This window comes from Furipterus horrens, unplaced genomic scaffold, assembly GCF_987537825.1.
Source record: "Furipterus horrens unplaced genomic scaffold, mFurHor1.1.pri manual_scaffold_7, whole genome shotgun sequence".
NCBI lineage: Eukaryota > Metazoa > Chordata > Mammalia > Chiroptera > Furipteridae > Furipterus > Furipterus horrens.
In genome coordinates this window covers 130,102,859-130,127,017 of record NW_028327177.1, presented here as the reverse complement: position 1 = coordinate 130,127,017, position 24,159 = coordinate 130,102,859, and the positions used below count along the sequence as shown (strand labels likewise).

At 44.0% G+C, this 24,159-nt stretch overlaps 1 protein-coding gene across 2 annotated transcripts in view; it reads right to left on the bottom strand.

Moving 5' to 3' along the window:
• Positions 1-8,938: 8,938 nt before the first annotated feature.
• CMTM8 (CKLF like MARVEL transmembrane domain containing 8) overlaps positions 8,939-24,159 on the bottom strand; it is a 76,735-nt gene continuing 61,514 nt past the window's right edge. The window contains exons 2-4 of one of the 2 annotated variants that reach the window (XM_090284427.1): positions 16,136-16,309; positions 13,106-13,222; positions 8,939-10,583 (exon numbers count right to left, since the gene is read on the bottom strand). In XM_090284427.1, the coding sequence (XP_090140553.1) occupies positions 10,500-10,583; positions 13,106-13,222; positions 16,136-16,309 (375 nt within the window). In that variant the 3' untranslated portion in view covers positions 8,939-10,499. The remainder of the gene's footprint in view (positions 10,584-13,105; positions 13,223-16,135; positions 16,310-24,159) is intronic. The other variant, XM_090284428.1, reaches the window with a different exon arrangement.

Here is a 24,159-nt window from a genome sequence, read left to right as displayed (position 1 = left end):
TCTCTTCGCAGCTGAAGGGTCCAAGGGAAAGACGGAGTCTATACAGCTTGGCTTCAGGTGCGCTGCAGGAGTTGCCGGTGTTGACTACAACGTCAAACCGCCTTAGGGACTCCGGCTCCGGATTTTCTGTCGGGGTTTACTCCCTTAGCCTTTCCCCTGAAGAGGTATGCCGCAAGGCAGCGGAGGTTTTTTGGAGTCAGAGTTTTCCTTCTCTGATGTGCCCTGACTGGAAGATTGAACCAGCGACACTTAGCTCGCAGGCCGACGCTGTCACTACCAGAACCACTAAGTAGGGACAAGGATTGAACTTTTATGGGCAGCTTATTCAGATGCCAGCAATCTGAGAAGATGGCAGGTTATGTACCCCCAAACAAACAAATACCAAGTCTTAACAACTCATCTCAAGTCGACCTTTTTATAGGAAGAAGGAAAGAGGAGGTAAGGCATTTGGAAAAAGGTTAATCAGATAAGAGCGGTCTGACAGCAATTTTCCTAATATTTCTTTATCTGCCGATCAACAATTCTTTACCTGCATCACAGAAGTTCCCTCCCTGGAGCACAATGGCGCAGATACCATCTCCATCCATTGCTTGCAAACACCCTTGGGCACAAAGGTTGAATTGCTTGTCAGCCTGCTGGAGTCACATAGGTCCTGCACTCCAGCTCCTGGAACAACAGCTTTCCATGTGCATTCATCACTTAAGTCTATCAACTATAACTAAGGCTAAAACCTTTCACTCTTGAGTTCCCCTATCAAAACTTATAACTTTATTTGGAGATAACATTTTAAAAATCTCCTTTATGAGATTATTGGATGCCAGGGCTGTCCTGTCATCAGAAGACTGTCATCAATGTGGCAATCTTTATAATTCTGGAATGTGGAGATACTCATGCAACTTCTGTGTTGACAGTCTTCCAAGTGATCTTGGTGAACACTCATGTTTGAGAGCCATTCATTCATTGCCAAAGTTGAGACATTGTTAATTTGCATGACCCCCCCTTCAAAAACAATTGCCTCTGATATATGTCTTTTCTTTAGAATGCAGTCACCTGGTACATCCATTTCTTTCTCTGTACAACAATGATAATTGCACCTAGGGGCTGCTGTGACAATGCAATAGACATGCAGGCATTCTGTAACATACCCAGCTCTGTACCCCTAGGCATGAAGTTGGCATTGTGGGGCATTTTTCATGTAGATTTTCATTTTCACTCCTGTCCTTGTCCCAGGCTTCAAAAATCCCACAATGGAGATGACAGGGAGTCTGTTGAAGTGAAGGTTCAGGGAGCAGAAAAACAAAGCACTGGATAATTTCTACTCCTGAGTGGCCTTCATCCAATTCTCCAGTAATCTTCTAAATCAGTGATTTTCAGTGTATGCTCCCCAGACCAGAGAAGCACCTGGGAACTTGTGGGAAATGCAAATTCTTGGGCCCCACCCAGAACTGCTCAATCAGGGACTCCCGGGGTGAGGCTCAGCAATCTGTTTTGATAAGCCATCCTCCCCACCTCCCACATGATTCAGATGCATGCTGAAATTTGAGACCACTGTCATTCCCTGTTGGTTAATGTGTCAGTAGCCCAGATAGAAAGTAGTCACTGGTGGTGGCCACTCTGTGTGAATCACTTCATCATGATCACTTAAGAGCTTGAATAAGATGCTTGGCAGTACAAGAGCCATGTGCTGGCCTGGTGTTCAAGAAAAGGCTCCAGGATCAGACCTGCTGCCGAGTACGCTGAGAGGTCTACACTGGTGTGATTGATGCCTTTCTGGTGTGAAGGGCTGCCTCCTGGGGGTGTGAGAGCTTAGGCAAAGAACCCCGTAGTGACCCTTAAAGAGTTCATATTCAAACAGGGAAGATGCCATATGGGTGGTCTCTGAGTGGTGAGAATTCAAGAACTTCCAGGTTCTTCTCCATCTATCTACCCTGAGGGGATGCAGGTGCCCAGGCTTCAATTAGTGTCACTGTCTGACCACAACTCATTTACACCAATGTGATTAGTATGATATATCTGGTCAGGTATAATACAAAATAATAAAATGAGAGTTGATTCTGGATTAGTCGCTTCTTTTGGTTGCAAGGGACAGAAACTAAACTCAAGCAAAAAGAATCCATTGACTTTGTGTAACTGGGGAATGCAGACATGGAACCTATTTCAGACACAGTTGGATCCAGGCACTCAGATCAGGAAGCCGGGACCTCTGCCTCAGGGTTTCAAACCCCTCTGGCTTTGCTTTACTCTCGGCAGGCCCTCTCATGGCCTCTGGCAGCACATATTTCCCCCCAGCTAATAATCCCATCTCTCTATAAGGGCACCTGGTTCCCAGTGGTTGTGGCGCAGTGTTAATCTGCTTAAGATGTTGTAACAATCATAGTTCAGGCAGTTTAAAGAACAGATTTATTTTCTGTTTTGGAGGCTCGAAGTCCAAGATCAAGGTGCCACTGGGGTTGGTTTCTGGCAGGCCTCTCTTGCTGATTTGTAGACAGCCACCTTCTCACTGCGTCCTTGCATGGTCCTTCCTCTGTGAGTAGACAGGAGGGGCGGGGTGGAATCTGGTTCTCTTACTCTTGGATTGGGACCCCGCCCTTATGATCTCATTTAACCTTATTTCCCTAAAGGCCCTATTTCCAAATACAGTTACTTTGGGGGTTAGGGTTTCAACACATGAATTTTGTGTGTGTGTGTGTTTGGGAGGGGGACACAATTTAATTCATTACAGGCCTTCTCATTGGTCCGAAAATGGGTCATGGCTCCATCCTTCAACCAATCATTATATCCAAAGGGGTGGACCACTTATACTGGACAGGCCGAGTTCCATCTGCGCATGGAGCTGGGGGCGAGTAGTTCTCCAGAACCACAGGAACTGAGTGGGGGAGGGGTGATTCCCCCAAGAAAACCAGGGTGCAGGTCCCAGAAAGGAGAATGAATATTTGGCAGTGTTATGGATTGAATATGTACCTCCCCATTCCAATTCAACTGTTGAGGTCCTAACCGCCAATGCATTTTATTTGGAGGTGCAGCCTTTGGGAGGTAATTAAGGTTAGATAAGGTCACGAGGGTGGAGTCTTCATAATGGCATTAGGGCCCTTATAAGACGCACCAGACCTCTCCCGCTCTCCCAGCAAAAGGCAGCTTATCTGCAAGTCAGGAAGACACCTCTCACCAGAAACCGAATTGGCTGGCACCCTGATCGTGGACTTCCCAGCCTTCAGTACTGTGAGAAAATAAATTTCTGTTGTTGAAGGTGCCCAGGATATGACATTTTGTTTGTTACAGCAGATCCAGCTGACTAAGACAGAAAGGCAAAAGCAGCAGGTCTCCATGATGCTTTTCAGGTAGCTGCTTTTTAAGTCCTTTTCCAGTGAATTTTTAAAGTTCATTAGCCTTTGTGTTCCTGTTCGTGAAATGGGCTGATACCACTTGTCTGAGGTCCGAACAGAAATGTATTTGAAAATGTTAAGAAAGGTAATAAAACAACATACAAATGTAGGGAATGATTAGCTTTTGGTGCTCGTGTTTTTCTGCTAGAATTGGTATTTCTTCTATGAAGTTCTCAGGAGAAAGGAGGGGAGGGGAGGGCAGGAGAGAAGAGAGTCTCTTTTCTACTTTATCCATGAAATCCTGCATAAATGAGAAAAATGATTCCCAAAGATGTCGACACTTCCCTTCAAGAGGGGACACAGGCAATGGGAATAGTCCCCTGAATGGCTCTCATGCAATTGTTCTGGCCAGTTGCCCACCTTTATAAGGGGACTTGATGTTAGTTTTCCCACTAAAGTGAGGATCCTGGTTTTTCCAACCTGCCGAAACCACTGACTCCTCGTCTTTTATTTTATAATAGGTGTTATTTCCTGATTCTGAATCTATTTCCTGTTCATAGTAGAAAATTGAGGGAGGTTCAGAAAAACAAAGAAAACAAAAACCATCCCATGACTCCACCACTCTACACAATTGGGTTTGCTCTGCCTTTTGTAAACTTCAACTTATACCATAAACATTTCCTATTAAAAATTTCTCACAAGCAAGCAGTGTTTAGTGGCAGCATCGATGTTTTTGTGTGTATACAACTTATATTCTCCATTATGTATATTTTTAGAAAGACAGCATTTGAACAACTGATCTTCCATTTAATCACCAATCTTGCAACCACGGTTCCACACAGCTTGAGAAGTGTGTTCAGAACAGAAAGTTAAATCATTATTGGTGGTGCTGACCAATTCTGATTCTGAATAAACTTGGGAAGGGGGTGGTTGTAGTACATTCATTTCTAAAGGCTTGTTCAGTGGATTTAATTATGTAAACGTTCTCCTACTGTGATGGTTTTAGGCTGGTCCTGTTTTAAAGAGGGATTCCCAAGTCCGAGGGATTCCCAAGTCCAAGGGAATGAATATATTTTTTAAGGTTCGTCATATATATATTGCCAAATAGATTTCTGGAAATGTTGTACCACTTCATTCCCACGCCCCATACGTAGTTTTCGCCTGTTTCCCTTGTTGACAGGACAGATGTTTTCCGTCACCTAGGCAGAGGAGCTGGTGATCAACAGTGAGAAGCCCTCCATGTCAGCCCAATTCTCATTACTCGCTGTGTAACCCTGGACAAGTCACTGACCACTTAGTGAAGACTCCGTTATCCTCATCAGATAAACGGAACTGTGGACACCTGTTTTATCTAAGGCAAAGATGTTTTGAGGATCAACTGGCATAATGTTTGAGAGCCAACTAGTTAAGTATAAAAGTGTAGGTTCAATAATGAAATTGCCATTTTTGTAGGTCAAAGGGGCAAATATCGGCTATTTCACTTGGTTCAACCTAATACTGTATCATTAAATGGTTGGAGGCTGTCAGACAATTGGTCATTTATACGTTTCAGAAACCAATCAGCAGTTGTGTGTTTTCCCAGGTACCTAGCTCACTACCATCTGGTAGCTTTTGTGAAGTACTTTTCTGACCATTTCCAAATACCATAAATGGATCCACAGATTCAGCTCTTCACCTGCGGGTCCCCCTGTAACGCCCAGAACCCTCACTTGCCCGGACCTCCCCTCCCACATTTCCTGGGCAGGCTTGCATTCTGACAGCTCTGGTTTTTGGCCACACTCAGGCTTGCCCTCTATACATTTATCTCATCTTTGTCCTCTAACTTGCTAATCCTTCAAGGTCTTCCAGGACTCTTCATTAACTTCCCAGTATTGCAGCAGGTGTTTATTGAACACATACTATGTTCTACACATTGTGCTGAGTTCCAGAGGGAAGCTAGAGGTGAAAACCCACCATCTCAATGCTCCAGAAGGTCACACACCACATGGGAGACAGATGGCAATACCCTCCAACAGCATGGCAGGTAGAATAAGAGCTGTACTGAACATTAAAAAATATGCCTTTTTGTTCTTTTAAAATCAACTTTATCAAGGTGTAGTTTACATAAAATAAAATGCACCCCCTTTAAGTAAACAGTTTGTGAGTTTTGACAAACGTACAGGCACATGCAAGCCTTACCACAGTCAAGACATAGACTGTTTCTTCCACTTCAGAACGTTCCCTGTGCCCCTTCCTAGCCAGTCCCTTCCCCCTCAACCCCAGGCAACCACCGGTCAGCTTCCTGTCACTGTAGATGTCTTACCCTTCCGTGACCTTCATTTAAATAGAATCAAACATAGTTTTTGGTCTGGCCTGTTTTATTCAATATAATATTTTGGTGATTCGTCCACATTATTGCATGTATCTGTAGTTCGCTCCTTTTCATTGGTCAGTGATGTTTCATTGTACAAATACAGCACCAAAATAATCTGTGTAGTCACAATTTGAATAGTCACTTGGGTTATTTTTACTTTTGGCCAATTCTGAATAGAGCTGCTCAATGCGTATTCCTGCATAAGTCTTTTTGTGGACATATCTCTCTTGAGTAAATATCTATGAATGGAATTGCCTGGTCACATTATAAGTATATGTTTAACTTTACTAAACATGAAATTGTTTGTGTAAATTGTCAGTCCCACCAGCAGTGAGAATTTCAGATGGTCCGCAACCTTACTAACACCTGGTACTGCAATCTTTTCAATGGTAGCCCTTCTAAAGGGTAGGACCCAGCATCTCATTATAGTTTTAATTTGAAAAAAGAAAAGCACCACCTTTGATTTATTTCTAAGCTTTTTTTCTGTGAGGAGTTTAGGTTTAATCCTCATCCTGATAGGGTCCACGTTCTTTGGCACTCAATGGCCAACTTACTTCCCGAGAGGGAAGCCACTTTTCAAGAGTGACTATTCGCCTTTGAGATACGAGGTGGAGTTCTCGTGACGTGGTTGTTCCACGTTTCCTTCTTCACACTCAGCTTTCCTATTGCAATGACCCAAGTCAGGTCACAAAAAGTCCTTTGAGAACCCATCGTTCCTGCCACTTCTCTTTCTAGGATCTTCCTGTGCTATCACCACCCTTAAACGATAACCTCAGGAAGGCTTAAATCACTCTCAAATGGACTCTCTCTCTCTTTTTTGGAGAGAGAGAGAGGGGGAGGGAGGGAGGCAGAGAGGGAGAGAAACATCGATGAGTTGCCTCTTGCCTGCACCCCGACCAGGGACTGAGTCCACAACCCAGGCATGTGCACTGACCAGAAATCAAACCAGTGACCATTTGCTTTGTGGGGCGATGACCCCCAACCAACCAAGTCACACTGGTCAGGGAAGGGGACTCTTAAATTTCCCTTTTTTCTACTCTTCTATTGATAATGAGCTCTGATGCTAGAGCTGATTTTTCCCACCATTACTGTCATTTACCTAAGGCCCTAAGGTGGCTGACCATTAGAAAGTAAGTCAGAACCAAGATTTTATGCCTTTTCTTGAAAGCCATTTGCCAGGATGTCCTGATTATTGGTTAGGATGGACCCTGTTGCAGGTAACAGAAATTAGTTTAAGCGAAGTGGATATTATTGCTCATGTTAATTGCCAAGTCCAGAGTGTGCCAGCTTCAGGGCTGAATTAATTCAGTGGCTTCATGATGTGATCCAGATGAAGTTTGTTTTCATCTCTTTTCCTTCCTGTCGCTGTCATCCTATGACTGGGTCCCCCTTGTGGTCACAATGTATTTGCCAACAACCTCCTACATATATTTGGTCCTCAGAATTTCTTTTCCAGAACTCCTGAGCAAGCCTCGGCTCTCATACCCACCCTTGAACCGATCGGTGAGCCCAGGGGGTGGAATTACTTAGAGCCACATGCTCCATTCCTAGAGGCACAGTGGAGTTATCTTCCTAGAAGCTGCTGGGGTGTAAGCAGGTGGTGGAGATACTGAATAAAAACGAGAGTGGTTAGATCACAAGAGGACGGAAAAAAGATGTGGGAGAGGCAGCAACAAGGTCTGCTATGTCCTGGGTTTAGTTATTCTGGGTATTCTATTTTAAAAAATCTGCCATTGATATAGACATTTTCTCAAAAAATGCCTTCTAAATGAAATGTTTCCTCGGTCAACGTCTTTCTTCCCCCTCCCATTCCTAAGTGTCTGAAAAGTCATTCCTCTGCGTTGCCAAGCGCTTTCCCCCGAACCCTATCTTCGTTTATAGATACACCGAACACCTACATTTACTTACTCTCTAACTTATCACAATATGCAGTGGAATCTTCCCTCTAGTCCTAAGTCATCAACACTGGCACATGGATCTCACTTTCCCTCACAGCTGTGTGCTTACAATTCACGTCTGGCAGAACACTGGCAAGAGAACTTTTATGTGAGGCCAAGTTCACAAACGCTTCTTAAGTTGCCACCTTTTAGCGTATACATGCGCACCTAGCCTTATAGGCCCAGATTTTTTTTTTTTTCTGTGAAAAATCATCTTTCAACTAAAATAATGATGGCCTAGAGAACAGAAATAGAAACTCTAAATGGATTTTCTTCTACCCAAGGCTGCATCTTCAGTTAGTGTTTTGAAAGGTCTGCACTCTACCCAGAGATATTTTATGCCATTAAAATCTTTCTTGTGCTGATACCTGGAAGGGATTTTCCTATGAAAGACGCAATTTTAAAAATGTGCGAAAAGAAAAATTGGTATTGAATATTCTTGTCTCCAGTTTCCCTTGTAGTTTTTCAAATATTGGCTAAATATTTATCTTTCGGGGCTATGAGTTGGAAATCGCAATTGGAGAGAGATGAATTGCCTAAAGCATTTTATTGATTGGCCATGAATGGGTAAATACATCAAATTAAAACCCCACCCACATCCGTCAATGACAACCTGCTGGTTTTGGAAGGGCTGAGAGGTGAATGGACATGGTGATCACAGATGGCAGAGAAGAGTTTAAGCGCACTATGTGCCATCCTGGTTACATTTTCCAGAAACCTATTTCTCTTGTTATGTTGGTCATACTGCACGTGGCTGTTTTTTCCTTCTTTCTTAAGAGAAAAATTAATTCAAACCCAGTTCTAAACCTATAGTTTCATCTGAGCAACAGAGACTCATTTCGTTGTCTACAAATTATTCTTGAACAAAGTCTCTTGGTATTCAAAAGAGGAAATAACAATTTCCTTTCAGTTAAAAATGTGTGCTTTTTTTTTGGCTTTGTTTTGTGTTATGTTTCGGTGAATTCTCAGTGCAACACAAAGGGTCGTGCTCCTGCAAAACCACAAGTGAAGACAGGACTGCAGAGGGCCCTGTATGGACACAGGCAAGTCATTGTTCTCTTGAAATAGGTCTGTTTGGTGCTACCGGTTCAAAAAAGATGTACATTTGTAGTCTGTTTGGAATGTATCGCCAAGTGGTTTATGGACGTTTTTACCCCAGAAGTTGCTTCCTTTAATGCAGGCACAATTATAGAAATCACCCACGTGCAGGCGGGGGAGACGGGGAGAGGGAGAGAAAAGCAGGCTTCTTTCTTTATGCCTGTTTCCAGAAACAGATCTTTGTAGGTTACAGTTTTCCAGCCTTTTATTGAGACTTGACTTATAAAGTACTTAAAGAAAAACAAAACGTGGGGTACATGGAAGATGAATATGCCTCTGTGAGTGTGAGGGAGGAGGAGAGCAGAAAACACAAACTCTGACGAGTGATTTCTGCTTTTTCTGCAAAAGGAGCGAGTCACGGGCTGCCCCGGTGATGACCAGGAACGCAGCTCCACAGAGATCGCGGCGCGGATCCCCTGTGGGTCTGCGTTGCTAAAGCTCATCCTTCACGGCCTGCTCAATGATGGACTCGGAGCGGCCGCCTGTGCCCCCCACTCCCACCCTTTCCCACACATCATACCCTACACCAACTCTCATTTGTGGTGCCCTCTGCCCATGACCTCTTTGGACCCATAACTCAAGGACAGTCTTCCCCGTTTCCTTTAAAGGTCTGGGGTGGGTGTTATTAGACACTGAAGAAATCCCACTTCTCCTGTACAGGAGTAAACAGAACTTGGATAAGGAATTAGAATCCGATAACTAGGAAGACCAACACAAAGAACAGAAAGAAACAGCTCTGTTCAACCAGAGCGGAGTTTACAGGTGTCATGTCCATAGAGTAAGTACGAGGCTGAAACTCTCTTCGCTGTCATCAGCCATATGAACGTTTCTGTGGTTTTTTGTTTTTCAAAAAGCTCATGTTGAAAAATCACCCAAGATACACTGCTGCTGCAAGAACCATCCTCCCTAAAATCACTTCCTCTGAGTGCACTCGTGCCTTGCTGACTGGGTCCTTCCTACTGTCTGGTAATATCTAATAATGTTACAAAGTATTAGTACTGGATATTGGAGATCTGATTAGTACTTAATTTTGGTCTGGTATTTCCCACAATTATGGTACCCATGTCTCTGTGGTCAGCAAGATGATTTTAAGGTGCTTGCATGTATTTATCCTTTTAGTGATTATGTGCTGATTTTAATGTGTATTAGAAAAGCATACCACTAGTGCATCAGCCACTGGACTCAGCAGTGCCACTTTGGGACAGCTCATTGCCAAGCTCCAAGGCCAACATCTCATTAGATGCTCTCTGGGTCTACTGATTGGCACGTGAGAGTCATAGATCCCAATGACGCCCGAGATGGGGGGATGGTTCTCTCCTACCATCCTGGCCTAGTGGCCACGGACAAGTGTCTCCTAGCAGTATTGTACCTGGACAGCCCCCTGAGAGGATGAAGCAGAGCACCCAGGCTTCAGCAATAGGCCTCCTTTCTCAAATCATTATTCAAGATTTGGAAACATTTAATCAAAAAGATCTGGCATTTTAAAAGTTAGGTTTCCAACTTGACACTTTCTTAATAGTAGCATTTTCTCCATTTTATACATTGTCTAAGAAAATAATAATGTCTACGAAGACATCAACAAGATCTTTAAGAGGTCATTATAACCCATAGCAGTACTTTGCAAATAAGTATCCAGTTTAATTGTAACAAACCACTGTGAGCAAAATTTAACTTCCCATATAAAAACATCAGTTAAATATAGTTCTCTGGAAATATACATTATACCTACAGCTGTTTTTACAGTGAGAGTCTTCCTTTTTTCCTCCTCTTAATTCTCAAAATGGCAAATCACTGTATGGTCCTGGATCGCCAAGCTATAAAACTGAAATATGTGTTTCCAGCGTAGCAGATGGTGACCAAGAAGGCAAAGAACTGGAGGGAAAAACATAATAGAAAAGGGGTTTAGGGCACATTCTAATTAGCAAAAGGTATCATTTCACCTCAGTTGAGTCATACACTCACAGCATCCCTTGACTCTAGGCCTTCTCATCTAAAACTGCTTTACTGGTTCAATTATATTCCTTTTGAAATGATTTCTAGCTACCTTGTTTTTCTTTTTTGGAACATATCTGGAAAGCCTATAGTTTTGCTCAAATAACCCCGGGGGTAGTCACTCAGGTAGTCACTGTGGTGGAGTGCATCTGAGAAAAGCACATATATTTCTAATTTAGAATATCAGCCCCCTGTTATCCACAGGGGATACATTCCAAGACCCCCAGCGGATGCCCGAAACCGTGGGTAGTACCAAACCATATATATACATACATACCTATGATGAAGTTTAATTTATAAATTAGGCACAATAAGAGATTAACAATAATAACTAATACCAAAATAGAACAATTATAATGATATACTGTAATAAAAGTTACGTGACTGTTATCTCTCTCTCTGATAACCTATCCGATCATAGGGAAGGCTACTAAGTGACTAAGGGGCAGGAAGCCTATACTGCGTGGATATGACGCACTAAGGAATGATTCACGCCCCGGGCAGGAACAGAGTGGGATGGTGCAAGATTTCATCATCATACTCAGAATGCCGTGCAAGTTAAAACTTATGAATTGTTTACTTCTGGAATTTTCCACTTAATGTTTTTTGGAATGCAGTTGGCCTGCCAGTAACAAAGTGAAGAAAGCAAAATCATGGATAATGGGGGGTCACCGTGTAGGCACTTTTAGACAGGGCTTGACCTCAGACTGCCACAGGGTTAGTTAATCAGACTGAATCGAGGGGCAGGAGGAAGTGATGCGCCCACATGGGGGTTGTGGTGTGAACGGTGAGTTGGAAAACGCAGGCCCCTCTTACGGGCCAACGCCACCCAGTTCCAGTAGATTCTAGCTATGTGTTCACTTGAGCCCCGTGCTGCCAAAGTTTGTGATTTTCAGTCTCCTGTGGCCCCATGCTCTCCACCTTTAAATAGTAATTTTGAAATATAAATAAAAACTATAATGAATGCCCATGTATCATCAATCAGCTTCAACATTATCACTTCAGCATTCTGGCCTAATTGCTCCCTCCTATCCCCACCCAACACTTCTTTTGTGGATGGAATAGTTTAAGGCCAATATTAGACAAACCTTTAAAATCAGTTTTTAAATTAGAAAAATAATATATACTCATGCTTTAAAAATGGAAACAGTACAGAAACACATTCGTTGTTGGGTTGGCCAAAGGGTTCATTTAGTTTTTTTCTGTAAGATGGCTCTAATAGTGCATAGTTGTCTTCAATTTCATTCGACTGTATTGTGACAGCTGTCATACCAGCCTGCATTTACAAAAAAATCAAAATTGGTGAATTAAAAAAAAAAGATTTAATTTATTTATTTTTAGAGAGGGGGCAAGGGAGGGAGAAAGAGAGGGAGAGAAACCATCGATGTGCAAGAGATACATCGATCAGTTGCCTCTCGCACACCGACAACTGGGGACCTGGCCCGCAACCCAGGCATGTGCCCCAACTGGGAATCAAACTTGTGACCTTGTTGTTCGCAGGGCAGCGCTCAGTCCACTAAGCCACACCAGCCAGGGCTGAAATTGGTGACTTTTTGTGCAGCCATTTGAATACTGAGAATGGAAGAAAACATACAACATTTTTGGCATATTATGCTTTACTATTTCAAGAAAGGTAAAAATACAACTGAAACGCAAAATAAGATTTGTGCAGTGTATGGAGAAGGTGCTGTGACGGATCGAACGTGTGACGTTTCTTGGTACCATTGACATTTTGACCAAATAATCCTTTGCTGTGGGGCTGTCGTATGCATTGTTAGCAGCACCCCTGGCCTCTACCCACTAGAAGCCAATAGTGGTAGAGAGCTGACATACTCAAAGTATCCAAATCAGTAAGGTTATTGCTTAAAATGAAAAATGTGTTTTCTATTTTATGGAAAAAAGTAAACAGACTTTTTGGCCCATCCAATAAAAGGAGAAACGCCTCATTCCACACTTATTAGCCAATCACAGTCCCTGGAAGGAAACTCTCTGTTGCTGTCTATTTTTTCTAAGCATTCTCAATGCACAAACAAACATTTCTCCTTAAAAAAAAAAAAAAAAAAAAAAAGCAAATAGAATCATAGTGTGCTTTTTCCCTGCAACTTTTTCCCCACTTAAACTGCAGTCAGTACAGTTTTTCTTGGAATACCTCAAATGTTTTTTTGTCCCTCAAATACTTATTTTGTTCCAGCTGCTTGGCTCTCACTCAGGCAGTGTCTTACAGCATCTTTGCACTTCGGGCCACCAACTTCTGATGCTTTCAAACCCATCAGCTCATCGGCCCTGTGTCTTACTGCAGGTGGTGCTTTTTCCGGTGGACAGCTCTGTCGTCCTCCTGATCCCCAGAGGGCCTCAGGGAGGAAGGAGGAGATCATGGGGGACGGGTGAGAGGGCTCACTCACCGATGAGGCAGCCCAGCTGTTGAAGTTGTGGCTGCCTGTCTCCTGGGAGACGGAAGATGCATCCACAATGGCGGCCGAGAGGTATAAGACGAAGGCGCTGCCGTTAAAGCACAGACCCTGGGGAGACATAGAGGTGGAGCTCTCAGGGGGCGCAGGGAGGCCTGGGCACCTCCGAACCTCAGAAGTGGCCAGGACCGTACCCCGGATGTGGTCACGAGCTTGTCAGGACACTCAGGAGAGGGCAGGGGACGAGGGCTCTGGGAATGCAGTATGTCCGTGTGTTGGGGAGGAGAGGGTTTTACACCATCTCATTCACAGCACACCCAGACTCCCCTCTTTCTCCCCCAGCATGCCCAGGCCGCCCGTTGCCCCTCGGGGGCCTTCTCTCTTTCAATTTGCTCTTGACCTTCGTTTCATTCAACGTCAGCCATGATGACACATTCGCTGAGGACAGAAGGCAGCAGAAGGTGCCACCAGGGACATGTGCCTCAGCCCATGGTCCCCAGCAGGAGCCGCACCCTTCAGCACCTGCCCTGGGAGAGGAGAGCTTTTCCCAAAGCAGGCCCAGCTGATTTTCTGACCCCTTGCTCTAGGCAGGGAGGGGCATTTAAGCGAGCTCCTCCAGCCACTGCAAGTTCTTGAAAATGAAAAGGTGATTGTATATATTAATGGAGCCCTTTGCCAACGAATTTCACCATGGCTTCACCTTATTTTTTCCTATTCTTAGAGAAGGGAGATATGTCAATCCAAGCAGGTATTTGGTATTCAGTTATATTTAAACTTTAGGAACCATACTCCCGAATGTTCAAAGCTTGCTCCTGTCTGAACAAAGGTGAGGGGTGGGACAGAACCCATGCTTCATGCAGGCGGGAGGAGGGGTGACTCTCAAGGAAGAGGACCTCTAAGGTCTAACATCTACCCCTCAGTAATTCAGAGACACAGGGATGGGTCGGGGAAGGGGGAGGAGGTGCTATCTTTTTCTTCTCAGAGGGGGAAAAAAAAAAAGACTCATAGAATTTTCCGGATTCAGGTCCCAGCATTGTGAGAGAGGTTGTGTACCCCTGTTACCACCCCTACTCTTTGCTCACATTGCTCCTGGGTTAGGGGGATCACCTGCAAGAGAAGGGTTGGTCCCAGGCTTCAGGCCATACAGGATGCTCATCTACCATTAGAAATGTGTCCCCCGAAACCCTGATTTCTCTGGATGACTCATATGCTTGTTGGTTGTGGGATTTTTCTGGAAGGTCGGGGGGGTGGGGGGGGTACGGAGAGTTCCAGGAACACACATGTGCATTTTTAAAAACTTTACTTTTTAAAAATATTGCACAGCACCTCTTGAGTTTTGCACATTTGCTATTTGCCAAATAAAGGACTCCCCACCATTTAAAAAATGCAGACACAGTTAAATGTCGTTACCTCTGAGGAATGAAAATCTTTATAGTTTTCATTTTGTACCCTTTAGTAAACTAGCCATATATTACTTTTGAAGCATTAAAATGCTTTTTAAAAAAAAGTAATGCATGTTCATCATAACCGAACAAAATCCTATCTAGACAAACAGTCTGAAGTAAAAACGTCAGTACGTCCTTCACCACCTGAAGCCCTGTCCCCGGGGTACAGGCAGACACCCACGTTCACACAAACAGAGCCACGCAATTAGTACTAATGGTTCATAGTGTCACTTTTCCCCTATGGGAAGGCATTTTGATGTTCCTAGTGTTTCTAGGATTATAAACACTCCCACAATGGACATTTCTGAACATGTATTCTGGGGCACCCATGAATGTCCAGTCCCCATAAAAGGGATCAAGACGAACGAGAGGACATTCGAAGGCAGCTCAACGTGGCCAGCATGCCCTGACATGTTGACATGGGTCCTGGGTCGTGCCCACATAGCCGTGCGGATGAAGGGACCAAAGAGAGAATGGGGAGAAGATTCCCTGGCTGTATGACTTGTGAACTTCCTGAGTTTCTGACTTTGTCCCACATTAACTGTGGCCCAATCCATTTTTCTAAGGCAAGGAGAAACTCCTCTTTCCCCGGGAGCAAAGTGGGGAAGGGGGTGGTAGAGAGGTAAGCAGGAGGTAGAGGTATTCTGTCCCCATATACCTCCCACGTGGGGCCTTCATGGTTTATCTCAAGCAATCCGCTGAAGGCCTGAACAGAACAAAAAGGCAGACACTCCTGCGAGTCTAGAGGGAACTGCTCCTGCCCGACTGCTCTGAGCTGGAGCATCAACCCTTTTTCCTGACTTTGAACGTGAAAGTGAACATTGGGTCTTCTTGGATCCCGAGCCTTCCAGCTTTTGGCCTAGAGTTTATTTATATCCTCCATTCTCCTGGGTCCCCAGTTTGCTGACTGCAGATCATGGGACGTCTCACACTCCACAGTCACATGAACCAACTCCTTATAATAAATCTCTTTATATACCATATGCACATCCTATTGCTTTTGCTCCTTTAGAGAACCCTAATACAGAATTTGGTACCAAGAGCGGGGTAGGCAGATTTTGGAACCAGGAGCAGAGTGCTACTGTGATAAATAGCAAAAAATCTAGAATGGCTTTGGGACTGGATAATGAGGAGAGGCCCGTGCTGGAAACATGAATGTTAATAGCGACTCTGTTGAAGGCTCAGAAAGAAAAAGAGGAAAGCTGGCAAGAAGGCTTCCGCCTTCTTAGAAAACACATAAATAATCCTAAACAGAATGTTGATAAAAATATGGGTGTTAGAAGCGATTCTACTGAGGTCTCAGATGAAAATGAGGGACACATTATTGAAAACTGCAGGAAAGGTGATCCTTGTTCTAAAGTGGCAAAGAACTTGGCCAAACTGTGTTCTAGTGTTTTGCAGAAGGCAGAACTTGCAAGCTATGAAATTGGATATTTAGCAGAGGAAATTTTTAAGTCACGTGTTCAAGGAGTGGCTTGGTTCCTCCTGACTGCTTGTAGTAAAATGCAAACTTGACCAGAGGAAGACCAAGTTCCATTCTCCCTAGTGGGCAAAGCACAAGAATGCCTGGCTTCCTTACCACAGTTGTCCAGGGCACCTGGGGAATCCTGGTGTAGGTCATTGTTATGTAGATGATGAGGAAGAAGACTGTGAGGACCCAGTAAAATACAGCTACAAACATGACCCAGCCAAATGCAGGGACTTGGAAGTACTCCGTTCCAGCGATAAGGGTCCATACCAGCAGTCCCAGAATCTGTAAAATGATCGAGGCAGTGGAAAAGGGAGGAGAAAGGAGAAAGTGAAGAAAAAGAAGAGGACAGAGAAAAAGAAATCATTAGAGAGCGTCAGTTACAACTTGCATCCATATACACACATATACATGACTTTTACAAACTTACAGGCCTACAGAAGCCAGGAAGCTAAAACAAATGAACGTAGTAGGCGGGGCAGAGACCATGGCAAACAAGAAAAACAAGGTCTTGTTTTAAGGGGCAGTCTCTACTCAGCTCCACCCAATTATGTGGGCTGTTTGCTCCCCCCGCCCCCTGGAGAACACAGAAACTCAAGTTTCTACAAGATAATCTTGATTTTTAAATGTTGGCACTCACAAGAGTTTTAAAACATCATGAGGGAAGAAGACTGCAGGTCCACTTGAGGCGGTCCCTGGACTAATCTATTCTCAGGGGATGAACCTCTGAGGATTCTGCACCTGCTACAGCTGCCCTCCTTGCAGGTGGCAAACAAGCTGCAGTGTGGGAGAGCTTTCAGAAGGGAGGGTAATCCAGGGCCCAGTCTGGATACAGCGTTCTGCATTTGAACCTAAGCGGCACATTTCTCCTGCAACAGTCACCTACTCTTCACCACTGCTGAGGAGCAAGACCAAACCCAAAGCCAAATCGATGTCACCATGGACCAAAGGAGGACTTCATCAAGGGAAAAGAAACCGATCTACATTCTAGGCATGTTTGTTTAGTCCTGGACAAAGGAAGGCCAGAGCAAGGCATGCACCTCACACTCCAGCAACCTTCGAGAACCAGGAGGACTTTATTCCTAAGCCATGAAAAAGTTAGCATCCGACCAAATAAAAGACAAAACAAACAAAACCAAAGACAAATACTAATTTAAAAAAAAGAGGAGAAAGTTAGTATCTAAACCACACCCCTCAGGCTCTGGTCACACGTTCTGGCTTGCCGCATGACTTAGGACAAGTTACGGTCAAACCCTGGGTTCTCGAACGTCTCCATCTTGAACAATTTGGTTCTCCAACAGCCTTCTGGACTAATTAAGTTTGAGAACCGAGGTTCCACTGTATCTCTTTTCTGTTTTAGCTTTCTTCATGGTGTGTGGAACAAAACACTAGAGCAATTTTAACCACAAAGCTGGGAGAGTAGCTTTCACTCATTTGTTTAGCAATTAAGGGCACTTAAAATACGCCAGGCTGCCTGCTCTCAGGTCCTGAGGCCAGAGTGGGGCACACACACAGCTTCAAGTCTGGTGGGGGCAAGTATCTGAATAAATGCAATTATGGAAACACGTTATGAAGGAAAATGAAGGGTGTGATAAGGGACTACGACAGGGAGACACAGCCTTGCTGGCAGGCCCGGGGAGTGTCAGGAAGGCCGTGTGAAGGGTAACCTGAAGTCCGAGGGAAAACACCCTTCTAGGCAGAGGTTAAGCGCTTCCTGCCTTCTAGAACCTGTGAGACGGTGCAATAAGGACATCGGTGCAAAATGTCAGAAACACTGGGAAGGGTCAGGTAACATGGGCCCGGGACGCTTAGGGCTTTTGTATTCTACCTTAGGGCAATGATATAATCAAGTTCAGTTTTCCTAAGACCACCTGAGGCTGATCTGCCTCCAATGCCCGGCTTGGTTGGAAACTCCCTGTCCAGCAGAGGTTTCATGACCACGGCGGAACAGATTTATCCAGGACACTGTATTTTGTCTGGGGGGAATGGGAGGCGGCTAATCTCTCTAGTGGAGAAGAGCACCGAACTTCCGTCTCCCGTGCCTTTTATTGAGGAGGGGATTCGGGAGACACAAGGTCAAGGCTTATGAATCATCAATAAGTTTTCAGACGCTTGGGTTACGGTTGTCAGTTACTGATTATAGATATCAATATAGGGAACACAGTGACCAGTCTGTGTCAGGGTCTGCTAAATATCCTGACGCCATGCCGACACATGGTGCAAGGCTTCATACATCTTTAGCTACAGATTGTTTATAATTAACTGAGAGATAAGAGAAGAGAAGCGGAGCAAGCTCTAAAGCATAGTATGCATTCTTTAAATCCAGTTCCCACGGGAACCCTCTGAGTGGCCTTCAGTCCTGTCTGCTGCACAGCCTTTCGGTTTTCCACTGAGATTTAGCGGCCTTCCCAAGGGGGGGCCTGGCTCACGGCTTCGGCTACAATTCCCGAAACCACAAGGAGCGGTCCCCTATAACCACTCTGAATGCACGGTGAGAAATGGACACGTGGTGGAAAGGGCAGGTGTGGGGAGACAAGGTCAGAGACCATCACGATAATCCAGGTGGGGGAAGATGAGGGCCAACTATATCCACAGTTCCACATTTACGGATTCAACCAACCGGGGGTTGAAAATATCCAGAAAAGAAAAGTTACGTTGTTGCTGATGCGCACTATGTAGTCAGGCCTACAATGGTGGTGTCTGCGTGTCAAACACCTACAGACTTCTTTCCTTGGCATGATTCCCTAAACAATACAGTATCATTTACATTGTCTTAGATATTATCAGTAACCGAGAGATGATTTCAAGTACATGGGAAGATGTGTGAAGGTTATATGCAAATCCTGCACAATTGTATATAAGGGACTTGGGCGTCCTTGGATTTTGGTATCTTCGGGGGTCCTGGAACCGATCCCCTGCAGAGGTCAAAGGACAACTGTCTCCAAGACCAATGTGATGGCAGCAAATATTGAGAAGTGAGTGAATTCAAGGCCAATTTCAGAAGCAGACAGGATTTTAATAGACTTAATAGATTAGATTAGGCTTAAGGGGAATGACCCCGAGGTCTCTAGAAAGATTTAAAAAGTGAATTAGCATGTCATCTCCTCCCCGGGAAAAATGAAACAGGAACAGTCTAAGGGGTTGATCTGAACAACGGTTCATGAGCTCCGTTTTCAACCCACCCAGGACGAGGTAGCTGGGGCCCTGCAGAGAGGGATGAGAAGAGGTGATGCTGCAGGGACATTCGTTCCGGCCCCTGTTTAAGGAGGAAGACTTACAGAGAAGATCATTAAACCTCTAGATGTGTTTCCAAGGGACACTGGAAACGGCTCACTGGGAGAAAGCCCACCTCCCTGTCACAGATTGGCTGTCTGAGCTGGAAAGCAGGGAACAGACTCTAAATGTTGCTGTTTGCCCTCTTTAGAGTTGAAATGTGACATGATTTATCTGCTTGATATTGTATATAAATTCCAAAGAAACACTTGACGAAGATGTGTTTTTGTGTTTGCGTCTGTAGCAAGAGAATTTATGGGAAGTGAAGATGCATAAAATGAAACAATTCTAGAGAGTGCCAAGCCTCATACTAACGGGGCTCTGGGGCCCAACTCACTGTAACTGACAGATAATCTATTTGGGTACCTTTAACATTCCATTGGATCAGTAAGACCGGCAACAGACATAATCCAACATGGCAGGGGCTGAAGCAACATCATGAGCTTCTTGATTCAAACTGAAAGGGTCAGCGCGGCCCTTTGCTGATGATCCACACAGGAAACATAACTGTGCATGGAGACCCACTGCAAAGGGGGTCAGGGGGTCTCTCCAGGGGAGTGAGTGTTGAAGAATTTCCAGCACAAGCTGGTGTCCTGCTAAATAAGCTTAGCTACAAGCTCTTGGCTCGCAATGTGAAAATGTTTTTCATCATTAAAGCAAGCTGAGACCACTGTCTAGCGATGCTTTGTCTAATATGCTAGCAGTGGCCATCTGCCACACACAGGGACAATATCGTTAACTGAGCCATCTCTCAAAGAGCAGGAATACGTGACCCATGACCTCACCAGCAAACAGTAAAAAGAATGCTCCTGTTACGAAAAGAATTGTTCTACCCAAGTGAATTTCCTAGGTAACCAAAACGTCTCTAGAAGCAAACCTCTGTCTCTCACTGTAACCAATACTGATGAAAATCAGTCTACAAAAACGTTACTCACCTCCTGCTTTCTGTGTGTGTTTAAGACAAACTCTAGATCTTTATTTGACTACACCAGACAATTAGTGTTTGTTTTTTCACCAATAAACGTCTTAGGCTAAGATGTTTTTGAATAGTAAAGCTAAGACTTAAAAAAAATTTCAAAAGTGATAAATGCAGGTGAAAATAAACACAGAAGAATATCATGTATATATAAAGTAAACAAAGAAATGACAACCCCCATCCACCAGTGGTAAATTCTCAAGAGAAATCAATATACACATTTTATATCTACCCTTCTTCCCCTTGCATTTATAACTACCACCTTTCTCGCTTTGATATTGGATCACTCTGTACACGGTGCCCATAGCTTGCTTCTTTCAGTCAGCGATGCCATGGAGACCTCCTTCCACGCTGCCACATGCGGACCTATGCCAACTTTAACAGGTGTCCATAATTGAAGTTTTCCATAATTCACATTACCAGCTCCCTATGGAGAAAAATTTAGCTGTCTCCTTTCTGTTTGTATAAAAATGCCCGGGGAACATTCTTATAATATCTTCCTCTGAATAGCTGAAACCCAGGACAGACTCCTGGAAGTGGAATTTCTAGGATATTTTAGGCTTTAGAGGCACCGCCAAATGACTCATCAAAAACCTTGTACTAATTTATCCTCTCATCAAGTGTAACTATGCTCTTCCCTTCCACCCTCACGAAATTCCCATGTTTTAAATGATTAAAAACCCAATTAAGGAAAAAGAGAGCTCATGTTTTGTCTTTTTCTGCTACTGAAACACAGCACAGAAAAAAGTCTACGAATCCTAAGGGAACAACGGCTCAATGGTTTTCCCCAAGCTGAACAAACCTGTGGAACCACATCAAGAAACGGAAGATGACCTGCTCTGGGAGGCTTTATCCTCACTCCTGGTTTGCTTCTTCCCTCTTCCAGGGGTAACAACGCCCCTGATTTCTATCAGCCTAGATGAGTGCTGCTTGTTTTTGAACTTCACATAAATGGAATCCTATAATATGTACTCTTATGTTTGGGTTCTTTCACTCAACACTGTGAGATTCACCCATGATATTGAATACAATTCACTCATTCTCTTGGCCACACAGCAATGATTACCAAACATGAGCAAGTAGCAGAACCACCTGGAGGGCTTGTAACCTATAGTTTGTGATTCAGTAGGTCTCGGATGGCACTGGAGAATTTACATTTCTAACAAGTTCACAGGTGATGCTGATACAGGGGAAACGGATAAAGAATCACTGATACAGTATCCATTCTTCTTGTTTTAGTTTGCATTGCCCTAAGGGTAGAGCATCTTTAGATTCAAGTGCTTATTGGCCACTTCTAGTTCTTACCTTATTTATAGATGTTTTAAAAGAATCACTTTTTTACTGATTTTTAGAAATCTAAGAGGGATGGTAACTAACTATATATATGGCAATGATTTCCCCATCCAACTTTGTCTTGGTTGCTCCTTAAGCCTTCTTCCATTCCAATCTACTGAGAAAGGTCTTCCTCAGCACAAGATTAGAAAATTATTTTCCCGTATTTCCTTCCAGTTTTGTATATATGTTTAGATTTTCACTCCAACCTAAATTGAGTTCTATACATACGGGGTGAGAAAAGGCTAACTTTATTTATTCTTCTAGCAGATGGTCAGTTGATCCTTTATCAATTATTGGTGACTTCTCATATATTGAGTCAGTTTCTGGAATCTTGATTCTATTTCACTTGTCGGTGTTGACGGCTGTACTCCTGCCAACCACTGTTGGCTTCCACATCTATTTTAGGTTTCTGGGTAAAGATGTCAAATGGAGCACACAAACCTCACTTTGCTCCTTCCCAAAACCCTTCAAAAATCACCATGAGAAGGGGATGAGTAGGAAAGGAGACAAAAGTGACATATTTTGGGGAGCTTAGAACACAAATGGATGAGTCATAACTCACTTAGCCACCCTGAAAAAGCTGAACTCTAACTACGCTGAGTGACAGGGAGAGTCAAGAACCAAATCGAACTCTGTGCAAAGTCCGAAAAGACCAGGTACCTCTGGGGCTGGGTGTGAAGGGTGTGGGCATGGCTGAAATAAGGAGGACTTGTGGGAAGCTATCTGAAAGTAGCTACGTCCTTACCTTCCGCCCTACTCCAAGCTGCCGGGTGACTCCCCTACCTCTGTCATTAGTCTGAAAGTGTATTCTCTAGACCACGATTCCTCAACCTCAGCGCTAGTGACATTTGGGTCAATAATTCTTTTGAGGAGAGCTGTCCTGTACATGGTAGGATGCTTAGCAGTATCCCTGGCCTCTACCCACTAGACGCCAGCAGCAAGCCTCCCCCTCTTCTTGTTAGTGATGATCAACAGGAAATTGCCAAGTATTTCCTGGGAGGCAAAATCACTCTTGGTTGAGAACCACTCTAAAGAAGGTAAAACAAAGTAGAGGGTCTCTAGGTTGAGGGACCCAGTTCAAGGTCTGAGTATCATCCTGAAAACAAGAGGCCTAAGTGACTCTTCAATGTGAAGATGATTATCCAACGTGAAGTCTCCCACCTATCTGATCTACAACCTTTCCCCTCTACTGGGTTCTTAGAATACTGGCACCCAGGATTCACTAGCTCAAGAGAGGACACCCACACTTCAGGGATTCCCCGATACACAGCCCAGCCAGGTCAATCTAGAATGAAGTTCAAGGTTGATAAGCTCCACCTTTTTTGCTCAGAGCATCTGAACAGCTTCGTACTCTTAAAACAGTCAGACAACCAAGGTAACCCGATCTAAGATGAAAGCAAAGCCTGTATAACAAGACAGAAAGCTGAGACCAAAACACCAACTGGAAGAAAGTAACCTTGAAGGAGGAGGGGAAAAAAACTTAAAAAAAAAAAAAAGAAATCAGTGTCCGCAGGGAGAAAAGATATTACAATAGTGAAACACAAATAGGAGGTTTCAAGGAGGATACAAGTAGTCCTTCGAAAACAAAATTCGCTTTTGAAATTAAGAATAGGATGGCAGACATTAAAAACTCAATTGAAGTGTTATGTGATTAGATGGAGAAAACCTTCTGGAAAAGACAGCAAAAAGATAAAAAGATGAGAAAACTGGGAGAGAGAAGGTAAGAAAGTTAGAGTACCGGCTCAGGAGGTCAAACATCTGATTAAAAAGTTTCGGGAAGAGAGACTGGAGTTTCCCTCCTTCCCCCCTCCCCTCCTTTCTCTCCTCTTTCTGTCTCTCTTCCCACAAACACAAAAGATGCACCGAGGGAAAGTCATGTGAGCACACAGCAAGAAGGCAGCCGTCTGCAACCCCAGGAAAAAGGCCTCACCGGACACCATCCCTGCTGGCACCTGGACCTTGGACTTGCAGCCTCCAGAACTGTGAGAGAGAAATTCCGGTTATGTATGCCGCCCAGTCCACAGTATCTTGGTATGGCAGCCCAAGCTCAGATGGATAGTAATAGGAAGTTACTAGTTAGCACGGATAAAATTGAATCAGCAGATGGCAGCGCACTTATTTATAACTATGACAGTGAGTAAAGCCAGAGGTGTCTCAAGTGGCTGACTCTGGGGACACAGATCTCTGGAGTGAGGCAGTATGGGAGTGAGAACTGCTGTTTGCTATAAGCCTTTCAGCTCTACACGTGTCTGAGCAACCTCGGGATCTCAGCCGATTCCCTACAATTACCTGGCTAAGAAGGCACCTGCAATAATGGTATTTTTGATGCTTTTCAATATTTATACCGCTTGCTTCTTTTCTTGTATTATTGTATTGTCAAGACTCTCCGGATCCATCTTCCAGAACATCACTGACAGTGACCATCCTTATTTTATTCTACTTTATAGTTCATTTGGGTGTTTTCATTTGTATGATGACCATTATGGGTAGTTGATGGAGACCCTTTATCAAACTAAAGATTTCTGTTTTTTAGTGACTTACAAGGTTTCTT